This window comes from Barbus barbus (assembly GCF_936440315.1).
Source record: "Barbus barbus genome assembly, chromosome: 2".
Lineage (NCBI taxonomy): Eukaryota > Metazoa > Chordata > Actinopteri > Cypriniformes > Cyprinidae > Barbus > Barbus barbus.
The window spans coordinates 25,586,113-25,603,363 of record NC_136730.1 but is presented as its reverse complement, the minus strand read 5'-3'; the positions used below and the strand labels follow the sequence as shown (position 1 = coordinate 25,603,363).

At 37.9% G+C, this 17,251-nt stretch overlaps 1 protein-coding gene across 1 annotated transcript in view; it reads left to right on the top strand.

Moving 5' to 3' along the window:
- The window catches only part of LOC306885430 (T-cell immunomodulatory protein-like), a 137,805-nt gene that overhangs the window by 25,054 nt on the left and 95,500 nt on the right, over positions 1-17,251 (top strand). Inside the window, exon 7 of the mRNA XM_079441930.1 lies at positions 9,469-9,515. Within this exon, the coding sequence (XP_079298056.1) occupies positions 9,469-9,515 (47 nt within the window). The remainder of the gene's footprint in view (positions 1-9,468; positions 9,516-17,251) is intronic.

Sequence of the window (17,251 nt, the reverse complement as noted above, 5' to 3'; positions counted from 1 at the left end):
AATATTTGTTGCAGAGTGCTGAACACATTTACAATTTATTATTGATTCAGTTCATATAGAAGTCTACGTTTTGGATGAATATTTTGCCCATAGACGAGCCGCACCTGGTTTTCAGTCTCATGAGAACGGCTCGTCACTCCACGGAAGAGAGTGGCAGGGTGAGCAGAGCTCATTAGCATTTCAATCAACATGGACTAAAACAGAGCTGATTTTGACAGGGTAAAAATGGTGTTTTTTACACTACCATTGAGAAATTAAAACCAAAGTATGTTACAGAATTTTCATTAAGACCCTAAATAATTATATCAACTAAATGGAAAATGGACATCCGATGATTCTGACAAAATTGTGATAGTGAAGACTTTTACTTTGTTTAAAAAAACAATTTGAAATACTTGCTGTTTTTCTTATAACCTTTTTAAAAACTATGCGTCACAGTTTCTTCAAAAGTATTAAGCAGCACAACAGTTTTCAACATTATAACATATATATATATATATATATATATATATATATATATATATATATATATATATATATATATATATATATATATATATACACATATATATATATATATATATATATATATATATATATATATATATATATATATATATATATATATATATATATATATATATATACACATATATATATATATACATACATACAACATAATAAGAAATGTTTCTTGAGCACCAAATCAGTATTAGAATGATTTCATGAAGTATCATGTGACCCTGAAGTTCAGCTTTGGCATAAGAGGAATAAATTACATTGTATATAGTATTAAAATTATTATTTTTAAAAATTGTAATATTTCACAAGGTTACTGTTTTGTGTATTTTAGATAATATAATACATACATATAATAAATACAGCTTGGTGAGCATAACAGCATAAAAAGCTTCTTAAAAACATTTTCAAAAATGTATGTGATTGTTGTATTTTACTTAGAATAAATCGATAACATTTATCATAATAGTATTTACTATATTAATTTATTTTTTTTTTTTACTTATTTTAACTTTTTGCAAGAAACCATCCTAAAAAAGGTTCTCCTGTACAATGAGTCATGTCTCAGAATAATTCTTCTGGAAGTAAGAAATGCTAATGTAGAGTGTTATTAAAGTCCGTCTTCAAAAGCCTGCATACAGTATCATGGTAGATATCTGCTTGAGTACATCTGTCCTAATAAAAGAAGAAAGACAGTTGTTTGTGACCTTACTCCTGTGAAAGTCTTCTGCATGTTGTGGTGCTGGATTTGTTTTTATTTTGGTGTGCTTATCAGTTTCATAACTTACAAAACAATATAATGTTGTACGAACACTGTCTCAGAGGAGTCACTCTCCTCTTGTTGTCACACGTCTGCCGCTGAACACATTCGCTTTGCTGTCTCTTCTTCCTTCCCTTTGCTCTGAATAAGAGGGTGGTGGAAAAGAGGGCAGCAGCAGTTGAAGGAGTTTTGGAGACAGATGCTCTTGCATCTCTCCTCGCCTGTCTCTTCTTCCCGGAGAGCCCGTCTCTGCATGCATTTGTGCTGTTACCCATAATGCCTCAGGAAAGGCATTTAGAAAGCAGAGGGATTCTTTAACATTTCTCTGCTGAAAGAGAGCAGGACACTGCTGTGCTTCATACTGTGTACTCGTTTAAATGCTGTAATTAGATATAATGGAATACTGTTCTTCCTCCAAAAAAAATCCCCCCTCCAACTGCACAAGCCCTGCTGTGACTCACGGTATCTCAGATTGGCGATGCACGTTAGCTAGTTTATATGTGTTAAAAACAGCAGGTCCTCTTGTAATTGTTGTACTGCCTTTTTTCTTTTTTTGTATGTTTTATGAACGTTTGAAATCTTATGTAATCAATTTTAGGGATGCTCTTGTCGTTACTCCACTTGCCGTGCTGTTCCACGTCTGATGGTGGAAGATAAATGAGATCTGTCTCATTTTCCTTCCAGCGACACAACACTGGCTTTGTGTGTGCCGGAAAATAGAGGCACAGTGATTTTTAGCACCACATTGTTTTGTAGCTTGTAAGTCAAGCATTATATAGCCTGAACAATAACACAGTTTCTCTATGCAAAGTGATTTTTGTGGCAGTCATGGTTCGTGCTCAGAAGTGGCTCTTTTTCATTGGTGGTCAACCAGCTTGTTTTTGCATAGATTTTTATATTTATTGCATAGATTTCTTTAATCAGCTTTGAGTTATTAAATGCTCTTTGACTTCAGTTTCATGTAATTTTTGTTTAAATGTTTTCTTTCAATGGTCCTCTGAAAATCAGTCTATGGTTTATAATGGTTCACTGCGTTCCATTTCGGCTGCAGCTGGATGTCACCGAACAGTGAGATTTGCTTCTTGCAGTCAGGGGAGGAGATGGAAAAATGGTGCACCAAGATGGGACACTTTCTGCTTCCATTAGTGACACTCGTGCAGTGTTTGTGTACTTTATCTCAGATGAAGTGGATTTTTTCATTAAGCAACAGAAGCACTTTCCATTTAGTAATGTGTGTACTGCTTAATACAGTGCATACAAGAATAAAATTTAGTATAAGCCAATACTACTAAAAAACAAAGGGGTCAATATTGTTTTTGAATTTTTATTTTGATGAACACGACACAATATAACATTTAAGCTTCCAATAAATACATTTTTGTGCTTTATAAAAGCACATGTTTGTGAGCATTATCAGAAGCTGCGTAACTGAAGATGTCAAAGTAATCATGAATCTCGACTGATGTTAATGGTGAAATGGGCCAATCATGAAACGGCTGTGTTGTCATCAGATCTTGTGGAGATACTCTGGAGAAGCTGCACAGAAGGTACCTCTCAAAACTGATTTCGGACTGGCATGAGGTAATATAATGGTCTAATGATCTAAAACAAAATAGAAGTTTGGTGATAACCATGTGAAAATTTGTTTAGTAATTTTTTGGGTGCAAATGAAATCAAAAGTTCAAAGTAAGGGTGCTCCGTGATTGGAGCCAATCACTGAACACAGAAAGCACTATCTGTGATACGATCACCGATACTGAATTATTTTTTATTTTTTTGGAAGCCTTCTTTTTGACATATAGTGATGCTCAAATCAGGATTTTTACAGACATTCGTTCAGGACCTTCATTCAGTTTCATTTTTGAAAATGGGGGGAATTTCTCTCTGGGGGGGATTTATTTATATTTTTATTTGAGGGGTGGGGGGCATTTTTGTTTTTACAATGGGCAATTCTTGCACAATAGCTTACATACAGCACTATCCTGTATTCGTGAGCTGTATGTGAGACAGTCTTAAAGGGTTACTCCACCCTAAAATTAAAATTTTGTCATCAATACTCACCATGGAACCATGTCGTTCCAAACCCGTAAAAGCTTCTTTGGTCTTCGGAACACAATTAGATATTTTGGATGAAAACCAGGAGGCTTGTGACTGTCCCATTGACTGCAATGCAATTAACACGGTCAAGGTATTCTCGTAGCTTCATAACGTTACGGTTGAACCAGTGATGACAGATGGACTATTCTGACAATCTTTTCTGGTCCTTGACAGTGTTGCTTGGCAGTCAATGGGATTATCGGCCGATAGCAATAGCTAGACATCGATCAGAGCACCCCTAGTTGAAAAAGTCATTCAAAAAACATGCATCTACACACAAACTGACCACTAGTCAGATTCCAACTTTAAGACGCCTTTTTATATTTTGCCTCAACTGTCACAGAATCAAACACACAGGATGGGATATTAGGCAGTGAAGAATACATCTGTGTCGCCTTCAACAGATGAACGTATCTTAGTAGACAGGATGTGACACAATCATAGGACTTGGATGTGTCTTGTTCCCATCCCACATCTGTATGCTGACTGCAGAGCCAGCATTTTTCAGCTTTTGTAGGCAGCTATATTCTCACTATCCTTCCTTCATGACACATAATCTAAAGGTGCACCTCAATTATTTAATTGACAACTCTTTCAAATATTCATGCCTTAATGGAGGTACTGTGCCAACTGGGTGATGTAAAATGAAAAACAACAAATAATATGCACAAGATGCCATACAAGCTCCCACAGCATGCTGGGAAAGTGAGATCGCATAGCAACAGAGAGGCCTGTATGCTGTTAGAGAAGGAAATGAGAGCATGAAATGAATCAGGGCGCTAATCAAGGCATATTTTAGTACATTACTGCAACATGTATAATCAAATTAATTTGATTAATTGTATGAGAGTCACATTACTCTCTGTCACTCCCTGTTATGTTCTCCAGTGCTTCTGATTAGACAATTAATTTGGACGTTTGTGTCTGAAAGGACGGTTGATTCTGCTGATTCTGTGCAGATTGGCCGCAACGATGGAGGCATGTAAACACACCACGCATGTTTGACTGCTAATCGAGCGTTTCTTTCAAATGACCAAGGTGCTCCCTGTGGTTTCCAAAGCTTTCCTACCCTCCCGTGACAGCTTTATCATTGCTGCTAAGCTAAATTAACCAATGGTTGTTCAATTTAATTTGATTTAATTCAATCTCGAAGTCCACAAATATATAATGTAGTAAGTAGTAACAATTATTTCATGGTCATACTTACATGGTCATACCAAATATCTTGTCGGATTGCCTCAAGCAAAACTCTTGAATATTTTTCAAAGATTTGATGCTATAGACTTTCCAAACTGAATCCAGCAACTAGATCTTCCTTGGAGGTGTCAGTTGTAGCAGCTTGCTGCCTTGTAAACAAAACTTGGTTTCCAGGTGGACTGGCAAAGCAGCCAATCAGTCAGGTTGGAGCTGTCTGTTTTGAACAGCTCTTGCAAATCTTGAAAAAAAAAAAAAAAATCAGAAGGTGAACAGAAGAGTGAGGTCCCTGTCCGTGCTACACTACAAGTAAGATGGCCTTAACTTTTCCACAAGAAAGCAATTTAAATCGGTTTAAACTGGCCTTGAGAAACAAAAGTGTTTGATTCGTGTTAAAGAAAAACTTGATTTGACATTTTAAAAGCTTTAGTGAGAGTGAAGTAGTTTCTGAAAGGTTTATTGAGAGTGTCTCAGCCTTTGCAGTGCACGCATTCAATATGTCTAGCATTGTCATTATTAATATATAAAGGTGCTTTTTTAAGTTCATAGAAGTAATAGAATTTGTTATTTAAGTTACTTATATAAAAATCCTTTGACTTCTTTTTAGCTGACACTCCTCTTAAGTTTACCCACTGCAAACAGTTTAGTTAGATACAATTTTTTTGCATCTCACTAAAATAATTGATATTGATTTGATGTTAGTGATTAAAGGGAAATGTTAAAATAACTGATAATAAAAACCCATTGTGTCTGAATAAACTTGTCCAATCAATGCAAGATTTGCTGTATTTGCTGCTTATTTTGGAATTAAAAAATGACATTTTGGAAGAGCAGGGCTCGCAAAATCGCTAGCCCGACGTCCCGGGGCTATTGTGTTTTCCAGTCGGGCTAACAAAATGTATCACTGCCCTGCCCGACGGGCTACCTTAAAATACAGGGCTCCCACGCAGTGTTCCCTCTAAACTGAGCGCGACCGCGCTCTTCTTCCACCGCGGCCGCGCAGAAGAAATAATGTGCCTCGCGCACAAAAATGAGTTGGGAAGCCATTTGATTGAATGCCGCCAGTAAAAGGGAAAGAATAGCAATGCTCGGGCAAACCGCTATAGAGCTGATGTCACGACAGAGTTAGAGCCGGTGAATGCGGTTTACAGGTTTCATAGAAAGAGAACGATGTGCACCAAATGAGTCGCTGTAGAAACTCAATACTTCAATGGTTGCGGTGCGCTCAACACAAGAGACAACGCAAACGCAATAACATGTGAAATAAAACGTCCTCATGTAGTAAAGAATGGCTTGACTAAGTGCTGGAAATAGTGGAGGACGGGCAAAGAACGGTAACAAAACTCTGAAACATGTACGGTCACACACAAGAGTATTGTACAAACTGTACTTCATAACGATGTTTAGACCGCTATAGAAGAATTCATATGTTCATATTTAACTTACAGATCTCAGCTTAAGTTTTGCTTCAGTTTGTATTCTATTCCATTCTATAAGTTTAAATAGTTTGTTTTGATAATATATTATGTTAGGGCTATATTATAAACCTGATAAATAATTGACCTTGTTGTTGAGTCTTTGACTTTGAGTCTCTTGCTCATCAAGGCTGTATTCATTTCAAAAATACAGAAAAAACAGTGATATAGTGAAATATTATTGCAATTTCTAATATTGGTTTCCTATTTTAATACCTATACTTTAAAATAGCATTTATTCCTGTGATCAAAGCTGAATTTTCAGCATCATTACTCCAGTCTTCAGTGTCCCATGATCCTTCAGAAATCATTCTAATATGCTGATTTATTATCAGCGTTGAAACTGTTGTGCTGCTTCATATTTTTTTTGGAACGTGTTACTTTTTATTTGATTATTTGATTAATAAAAAGTTTAAAAGAACAGTATTTATTCAAAATAGAAATATTTTCTAACAATAGAAGTCTTTACTATTTTATCCATTTAACACATCCTTGCTGAATAATGTTTATTTAACATTTATTTAACTTCACAGGAATTAATTACATTTGAAAGTATATTAAAATAGAAAACATTTATTTGAAATTGCAATAATATTTCACAATAATATTCAGTATTTTTTATCAAATAGATACAGCCTTGATGAGCACTTTTGAACTGCAGTGTATTGTTCAGTAAAAATGTTTTCTCAGGTAACCTAAAATGTACATCATTTAGTTACATCAAGGGTCAAATCAAATATAAATAGCACATTAAAGTTAAAAGTTACACACTTTTATTGTGTGTGTGCTGTACAGGTCTGGTATAAAGAATGTTTTTGCTCAGGTGCCTGAAATGTCTGCCCAATAGAGAAGTTTTGCTCAGCAAGAAACAAAAATTTGAGGGAACATTGCTCCCACGGGTCCTTAAATTTGATACAACTAAACTGAAGATTTTTTAAAACTGTCTAAGGCCTTAAAAAATCTTCAATTTAGTTGTATCTGCAGAATTCTTAAAAACCTATTTAAGGCTTTTAAGAATTCTGCAGATACCTTGTAAATAGTAAAATAAAACTCTTTCCTTGATATTCGTTTATTGAAAATGTTTTTGATTGACATTTATGGTCTTTATTTTATTTGGGCTAGTTAAATAGATTTTTGGGCTACCAAAATCTGAAGAGTACCTGCCCGAAGGGCTACCAGGGATTTAGAAATTTTGCGAGCCCTGAAGAGGACCTGTTTTCGGGGTCTTGTTAACATTTCACTTGTCGAACTGCTGAATACGTTAGAAGCTCTATCCTTTGTAGTAGTCACTTAGAATGAAAGTTTATATATATATATACATCAGCAGAAAATCTTTTAGTGAACTCGCCGTCTGTGAGGCCCCAGACCTGAGTGTAATCAGCCGACTGTACCAGTGGCACTGCTCTAAGTCTGATTAATGAAGCTGTTTATTCCGCACCTAATCAGCCACTGCCAGCGAGCTCTCCACTCCCACAGGGAACACCACTTCACCAAGAAAGAGAGAGAAGAGTGATAAGAGATGGAATGCGTGAGACCTGGAGGAGTGAGATAGGGAGAGGAAAAGGTTTTTTTCGAGAGGACAAGGAAAAGGACAAAATGTGAGGCAGAGGACAAAGGTTTACAGCCAAAGCGCAAGCTCTTGAGTTCAGTATCTGCTCTTTATTTCTCCTCAAAGGTCAGCACTAGCACTGATGCCCTAATCACTTCAAACATCTGTCCTGGCCGACCTCATGACACTGGCTTTAAAACTCACCCACAGGCTCACCCTTTTTTTCCTTAAAGGGATAGGTCACACTAAAAATTTACTAAAACAGTTGTCATTTTTGAACAATCCCTTTTATTGGGCCACGTTCTGCTTCTTTGAAGCAATTCATTTTTTTCTCCATGCTCCTCTTATAATATTAATCCTTTCTATGACCTGTAAAATGAAAAAGAATGGTTTTGCTATGATGTGTTTGAGACATGAAAATACCCTCTGTTGTGACTGGCCAAAGTCCCTGCAAAGGGGCATGCAAGACCAACTCCTGTCTACTTGAATGGGGAAATTTTGAAATCACAAAATCCAAATCACTTTTGTGTTTATGTGCCCCCATCATTGTGGCCAGTCTGCACAGAATCGGTGGATTCAACTGTCATTTCAGACAAAAGCATCCAATTAAATTGATTGAGAAGTGCCAAAATCACATTTAAATAACATATTTTAAATCAGCAACAAAATATGACAAGACTTGTCCCATAAATGTTTCTTAAGGCATATTTCAGGTTGCTAAGCCAATGAGCATGTGCAGTACCAAGCACACATTTCATGATATGTGATAAGAACCAGATCTTCTGTCAGCAGCTGCAGTGATATGATGATTTTGCCAATTGTGCCTTGCAGTTTTTCCGTTCATAGTAATATGGATGAACAGTCATCATCTATCATGCAGCCTTGTCCACACTGAAAAATCATTGTTTAAAAATCCATTAAACATCAAATATGTGCTTATTGCCAACAATTTGATTTCTGTGTGGACAGACCAGTTTTAGAGTACTTACATAAAGCGTTGAAGAGTAAATAAAATGCTTTCCATGATACTACCGTTCCTCACCCTTGCACACCTGAAACATTGACTGCTGCGTATAAAGGCTCACAAAAATAACACAGGGCTGTTACATGCCTCTTGCTCTATCTCCATAACAACGTCCAAGCCTCTAAAATGAAGCCATCATCACACAAAAGGAAAGAAGAACATTGACAGCAAGAGAAAATTACACCACTCGTCTGTGCCAATCAGTGTAATAACTCCGTATCGGACTCTGTCAGGAGAATCATGCTTGATAATACATGTGGTGTGTTCTGGTTATTGAGAGAAAGATACACAACAGATGAAATCACACAAGTCGTGATGGTGATCTAGGGAACGTCTGTATTGAACATCTGAAATTGTCGGCTTTTCAAAGACTCTAACTGGAAGTGGCACACGGTTTATATTGAGCTCAGGTTCAGTTTCACAGCTGGGCTTGTGTTTAATATGTCAATAAACTGAGCTCATGGGTTACGGTTTCACACGTGTATTCGATTCTCCTTGGTTCATGTGTGCTTTTGTCGGTATCCTTCCATCCAGGGTCTTTTGTTATTATCTCATTGCTGCTGTCTTCCTCACTTCCCAGTTTGTTTGATCAAGGTTCGGCAAAGTCTCTTACTGTGCAATACCGTGTGGCAGGACTGAATGAGGAGCCGCTGCTGCCAGCAAGATGGCGCTGGTCCATTTCTCTTTCTGTCACAAGGATCTATACTTCCAGCTGTTGATGATGGCTTTCACACTGAATGCAGTACTAGCTTCCTTGAATCAGAATCACACTGGCAAAGCAAGGAGGTCTGGTCATTTTGTGAAATAACTAATGATCTCTCTCTCTTTATCTCTCTTTCTTTTCTCACAGATTTGTTCCTCACCACCAAAGATGGATTTGAGACCTGGATCAATAAGGTAGATTAGAGCATTACTTCCTGCCCTTTAATCTTTAACACTAGTATATTATCATTGAGCAGGCAATTCCCACTGCTTACAGTCATCAGGAAATGCTGCAAAACAAATGAGCAGTTTGCATGGCGATTGCAAATCTTGCGGATCGGTTCTAAGTACTCCCTTATGGAGGACGCAGCACTCGGACTTTCTCAATTTGGCACACTTTACCAAGACTGTAGAATTTCACTCCATCACAGCAATCCTAACACCTGAATTGGCTCTTTAAAACACTAAAAGTGTGCTCGACTATATAGCATATCTGGATATGCACCTACCTTCCTTACAGAGTTCCTTTCCTTCATTGGATTAATAATTGCAATGATCAATATAAAACTAACACAAGCATTTTTTTTTTTTTTTTCTGTGTTGGTAGCGTGACATTTAAAAACATTAAAACGAAGCCCTTTTGTGAACAACACGTTTACATTAAAAAGAATAACAATAAGTTCATTTAAATAACCACAGCGGTATTTCAACACATTTAGTGCTTAGTTGAACTGGATTGCGGGTGGTTAGTTTATACAACACTGCTTTTGCATTTAAATGCATATTAATTCTTGTTATCAGTGTTGAAAACAATTGTGCTGCTTAAATTTTTGTGGAAATTGTGATCAAATTTTCTGGATTCCTTGATGAATAGAAAGATCAAGTTAACTTTTTTTTTTAATAGAATCTTGTATAACATTCTCACTGTTATTTTTGATGAATTTTGAAGGGGATGCCTAATGCTTTTTCATGCATTCTGGTGTATTTACACTGCGTAAGAGTTGGATTCTCATGCTAAACATGACCAAAGTCTTAAAAAACAAGTTTGACGTATGACGGAGTATTTCTGTGCCAAATACACTCCTTCAGGGTTCGTATAACAGAATGAGAATGAAACAGAATCAGGAGAATATGTACCCTCACGTATGTGTGGTCCTCCTAACTTCTAGGTCACAGCTCCACAATACAGTCAGAGTTGTTTTAATGTTTAAGACCCTGAAGAACAAAGAGCCAAAGGTCAAACTGGAGTTAGAAAACAGAGGAAAAGAAAGGAGGGCTGGAAAAAAGAAAGTGTGATGACAGGCAGCAAGATGGATGGAAAGACTTCGAGTGGAGAAAAACTAGAAAAAAAACAAAGGTGAAGAAGTGAAGGAAGTTGAGACAGACTTTCATAAAGGAGCATCTCTGAGCAGGTGGGAAACTATAAAAATAGCAGATGATAAATAGTTGAACAAAGCAAGCAAGAGAGAGAATTACAATGTGCCGCAGTGACCCAAGCCGACTGTAAAAGGTCAGTGGTGCATTGTCTCGAAGCACCGCAGCTTTTCCGGAAGCATTTCCACTGCCCTCTATACTCTTCCAGCGTCGCATAAGTCTGTGGTGCTCCGCTGCTGATGGTGCTTCAGAGATACGGAGGGAGGGAGTCGGGTTAGATCGCCTCTCCTCTTCCCGCAGGGCGCCTCATCATTTCATTCTGAGAGCGAGAGGCTGGTGACAGAAGTGCAGGGATGGATAAAATGACGTGCTGTGAAGACAGACAGGCAGAGTGGAAATAAAGAAAAAGAGGAGATAAGTGGGTGGATGATTAAAGAGGGGGAGCGATGGGCAATTGCTAATCACATCTGAGGCAGCAGCCATTTTAGACTCTGCTTAGTTCATATTCCTTGAAAGAGGCTTAAGGGATCCGATTGAAAAACACAGCTGATTGGTAACTAGTCTTTGATTACTGACTCTTATACACATAAACAAACACACAGCACCCCTCAGAATCATACTTACTTACACACACACACACACCTCCCAGTAAAACCGCAGTAATCCCGTCACTATTTACTGTGAGGGTTTGGAGTTAACAGTCTTTGGTCACAGGCCAGTGCCCTGTGCTTCCTGTAGCACACTCCATTTTAATTACTTTCCTCTCGCTCTCCTTAAACACTTATTCCCAGCCCTGATTATACACACACGCGCACACAGCAGCTCCAGTGTTTGTTTAAATTGAAAAGCTTCTGCTGTAGACTGCATGCAAAGTCATTACTGTAATACAAGACGCCATCAGTCATTTTAGCAGCTAGACGGAGCCGCCCGACCAAACAAACAAGCTAGAAAAAAATTAGCCCTCTGATTCTTTAGCTCTGTGAATTATTTGTTTTTCTCTGAGCTCAAGTTTCAGAGTTAGCCCACCGTTTGGTGAAAACACCATGACTGTGTAATTATGGCTGCCCTTGTAACATTAATGCGTCCTCACACGTTCACCGTGTTTCGCTCGCACAGGAGCCACACAATCAACCCGCAGCCTGTATTTACAATCCAAAGCCTCAATCAGACCCTCTTTATGTGCTGATTTTACTATATGTATATACTACCAGGGGCTTCAGATCTATGTGGATGAATATGGAGTAGATAGTAACGTTGTAGCACACATGAAAGCTTAAGTTCCTCTTTTAGCCCAGCATACATAGCTTTCCTGTAGTTCAGACAGTAAAACCGCAAGGTCATGGGTTTGATTTCCAGAGAAAGCAAGTGCTGATAAAATGTATATCTTGAATGCAATAATTGCTTTGGATAAAAGTATTTGCAAAAATGTAACATTCGTGTGATAGTTTTGAGAAATGTTTGCTGCTATACGTCATCAACTATCTATATTCAAATATCTCTATATTCTCGGGCTGTACAATTTATTGTTTAAATCATGATCACAAGTTATTTTTCTCAACTACAGTTGTCTGCAATATTGGCCCACTTGTTATTTATGCTGAAAACTTTTTTCTTTTTTTTTCATTTGACATTTCCATTATTTTGCATTAGTAACAAGCCTCCACAAACTTTCAAGCTTGGGTTTGCCATATGTTAGCAGTTTAAATGCCACAATCAGTCAGAGCATTTCTATTTAATGGATACATTTTCCACCCTGTGTTTTATGCAATTTCCCAACCTGGCAACCATGTGCTCTCTGCACTTTTCAAAAAAAAAAAAAAAAAGGCCGAATGTCTGAAAACACCACCAAACTTGTATGTTGGAGTTTAGCGATCTCTATTGTGATGTTTTCATCAAATGTATGTGCAATACAGCCAGTCTGAGTTCTTTCACAAAAGTTGCTTGTCTTATTTGCTCTATGTCTGTGACATGTGAATTTATTGCGCAACCAGAGTATTTTTTGTTGTTTTAATAGAAAACCGTTAACATAATTTGAATTATTGGAATAATATTATGATTTTCACTGTTTTAGATTTTGAGAGAAGCTTCTTGAGGTTTTACCATTTTTCATAAAGTATTGAATGTATTTAAATGAATGAAGTAAATCAGGAAACTAGATGTGGTTAAAAAAAAAAGTCTGCATATGAGTTGGCACTCTTGATTTGTGCTTATTTGAAAGTGCAATAATTCTAATTAAAAGTAAAAAAAATAAAAATCGAATGAGAATAATCATGATTTATAATCAAGGTTATAATTTTTGAGAAAAATTATTGATTATTACCTTAACCATTATCGTGCAGCCCTGCCTGTGTGTTCTGCATACAATACAATATATTTAAAATACCAACATGTATTGAGACCAGAGGGAGGCTGATGCATTCTGTCCTTCTCTATTTATTTACTCTGAAGTTTTCTCTCTGTTCTAATTGTTAAACAGGGATTTAACATGGTTATGGCACAGCAGCAAGAGCTTTTTTGTTGAAAAACAACACTTAATTAATGCTATTCACTCCATAAATCTCTTAAAATGCGTAGCGCCTATTATAACGGAATGCTTTCTGTTTGCTAATGATCGTCAAACTGCGAGGTTCAGCATTTACTAAGCATTAGCAAAACGCCTCAGTCCAACAGCCCTCAGAGAATGTTATGGCACATCCTCTTTTATAGCTTTTACAATTCCAATAATGCTGCCTGGCCATTTTTAACTGCCTGTAGAAGGGAAGATCAGAGTGACTGTAAATCATTTCTTGTCTATAAGATCATCTAAATTCAGGCCCAGACCAACAGAAACTGGAATAAAAATTAGCAAAAATATGTGCATGATCTGGCATCAGGTTAGCTGCCATGTGTTTGGAGGGTGGTCTAAGTCAGCAAAATGGCTAATATATTTATGTCATCGTATAGTTCACCCAAAAATGAAATCCACTCTTGTGTTGTTCTGAAACTGTAGAACTTTCTTCATTCTGTGGAATTCAAAATGGTTTTGAAAAATGTTTTTTGTCAAAGAATTGAAAGTCGATCTCAAAAAAATGTTTTCCAAAACATCTCTGTAAGAAAATCGTACAGGTTTTCAAAGTTTCATTATTGCTTTTAGGAGACCCGATGTATATGTAATAAGCCTTAGCAAAATTAGAACCAATAATTCAATAAGAATTTACTTTCATTTTTCTGAATCTATTTAATTGTGAAACATCAATAAAATGATTGTCTTGAAAGACACTACCCCTTAAGAACATTGATTCTATCTAGCCATTCTCCAGCAATACACACACAGTTACTCACAACCCCCTGAGGCCAACATGCCACAGTTACAGCCCCTTCCTATTAACATCAGTGTTCAATCAATCCAGTGAGACAGACCCTGTGACTCAACACGGCCTCATTCTACTCTGAGAAGATTAGGGTGAGCAAGTCAAATCACCATTATCTTTACATAAGCCACAATCACATTACAGTTCAACTGCCTCCTGCAATTATGCACCAATCGATATTATACATGACCGCCAGATGCGTGCCTGCAGTTTCAGAGTGAAGGCTCAAGGGAGTTTTCAATGGCGATAGATAAACACTGTCCATACAGAAGTAAGGAGGCACTTGAGTTTTGTGCTTCATGAGAATTATGAACAAATCCCTCTGGCCTAGAGTATAAACCATCTCCGTTTATCAAGTGGGACAGCCACTACAGAAAGATGAATAACACAGTCCATTATGGTGCCAAATGTGTCTTGTTTTTTAAGAATGCATATTTGTGAATATTTTGTATATTATAATATTAATTAAATGTGCCCCTATGTGACCCAGTTTGTTTCTTTACAAAACCTTTCATTTTTATTATTTAAATGTCAGAAGCAAGACTTTTTTTTTTATATATATATTTTTATATTTTTCCCCTATTCTCCTCACAAATTGTGATGCAAAGCAGTATGTGTTATCACATATAATGAGACCAATTACCACCCTGCCATCTTGGTTTTGAAAGACTTTGAAAGCTGACAGAAATGCTGCATCTGGCCGAGCTGAAGTGATTAGACCGAGGTGTTTTTTTGCTGACTGAGCCTCAGATGGTACTAGAAGTAATGAAGCGATTTATGGTCAGTTACAGGTTGGTGGGAGTGGAGGAGGGAGTGATCTTGTGAAGTGTTGGAGAAAACACACTGGAACTCAGAGAATGACAGGGGAACTCAAGCTGTTGGAGGCCAGCTTTCTATTGAAACACTTCATCATTTAGTTAAACTGCTTTCAATTACTTTGTTTCCACATCAATCTACACTTTATACACCATAATGACAAAACAAAAAAACTCATATGTGAAAACTTTGGAAATTTATTTAAAAACATTGCGTAAGTATTCTTCATACTCTTTTCTGGGACACTTAAAATTTAGCTCAGGAGCATGCCAGTTTTGCTGGATCATCTTTGAGATGTTTCTACACTTTGGTTGGTGTTAACTTTTGGCAAATTAAATTTATTGAACGTGACTTGAAAAGGCACAACAGCTGAAAAAGCATATCAGAGCAAAAACCAAGCCTTGAAGTCAAAGTGACGGTCTGCAGGATTTTGTTGAGCAAAAATCTGGGGACGACTACAAAAAACATCTGCAGCATTGAAGGTTCACTGGAGCATGTGACCTCCGTGATCCTTAATGGAAGAAGTTGGGAACAACCAGGACTCTTCGTAGAGCTGACCAAACTGAGCAATCGGAGAAGGGCCTTGGTTAGAGTGGAGACCAAGTATCTGATGGTCACTCTGGTTGAGCTCCATGATTATACAGTATATGGAAATGGGAGAAATATCACTGCAACACTCCACCAATATGGCCTTTATGACGGCATAGCCAGACTCAATCCTCTTCTCAGTGAAGACACATGAAAACCCACTTGGAATTTGAAAAAAAAAAAAAAAAAAAACACCTAAAGGATTCTCAGACTGTGAGAAATGAGATTCTCTGGTCTGATAAACCTCAATTACAAACATAATGTCTTGGATCACCTGGCCAGGACTATTCCAGTGGTGAAGCATGGTGGTGGCAGCATCATGCTGTGGAGGGTGTTTTTAAGCGGCAGGGACTGGGGGACTTGTCAGGGTTGAAGAAAATATATCCTTAATGAAAAGCTGTTTCAGAGTGCTCAGAACCTCAGACTGGGCAGAAGGTTCCCCTTCAAACAGAACAATAGCCCTACGCACACAGCTAGGACAATGCAAGAGTGGCTTTGGATAACTTTGTAAATGTCCTTGAGTGACTCAACCAGCTCGGACTTGAACCCAGACAAACATCTCTGGAGAAACCTGAAAATGACAGAGCCATCCAGCCTGACAGAGATTGAGATGATCTGTAAAGAAGATAGGCAGAAAATCCCCAATGCAGATGTGCAATGCTTGTTGCATCATACCAACAGAAAGCTTGAGGTGGTTACAGCGAATGGGGCTTCATAGTTTTTCCTTTTTAATATTGTGGGAAGTCGTGGCCTAATGGTTAGAGAGTCGGACTCATGATCCAAAGGTTGCGGGTTCGAGTCTCGGGCCGGCAGGAATTGTAGTTGGGGGGAGTGAATGTACAGCGCTCTCTCCACCCTCAATACCACGACTGAGGTGCCCTTGAGCAAGGCACCGAACCCCCAACTGCTCTTTGGATGGGTAAAATGCAGAGCACGAATTCCGAGTATGGGTCACCATACTTGGCCGTATGTCACTTTCACTTTTACTTTCAGTAAAAAAGCTTCTTATCCTTTATTAAAGTTTTCTCTGTTTTTGCTTTGTCTTTTTGATGTATGAATTGTAGATTGATGTGGAATAAAAGTAATTTAAAGCAGTTTAACATAAGGCTGCAGTTTCATGATGGTGATATCTAAAACAGTATAGCTCTGTGTCTCACCTTCTCTTTATTCTGTTGGCGTCCTTCTGTGCGTTTCATTCTCATTCATTCCGACATATTCTTCTACCTGTCTTCTCTATCCGTATTCTGTAAAACGTGTAGAGAGCATCTGACGTAACGAATGACTCATCATTCAATAGTAATATGGGTTTGATCTGGTCCTTGTCAAATGTATGTCTCTCTACTGTCTACTTCACGTTATTGTGGTAGACAGTCAGTACGCTGTACAGCATTTTTGTGTAGAGGCCTGTGTTCAGCATGTAGGCTGAGTCTCCCAGGCTTTTCTGAAGCTCCTGTCTTAGTGGGTTTCCAAGATGAGCTTTGATCACCGGTGCCATGCTGTGCTCTGGCTTACACAGGATAATCAATGTGCACAGTAGCCTTACCCTGCCCTTTGACCCCTCCGTACTCCAATTAGCCGTCATTCTGTGACCCCTGCTGCCTACCTGCCAATCACCTTCAGTCCACACCTTCACCGCACGTCTGCCGTCTGTTACCTTCTGCTCTCTCTGCCCCACTGCCTCATGCGCTATCAATCAGATTGAAACTTCCCCTTTAAATTCAGCTGGTCAGACTGTCAGACCACACATTTGTTTTATCTTGCTGCATTGTCTTGTAATGTCCATCAGAAAGTACAGACGCACAG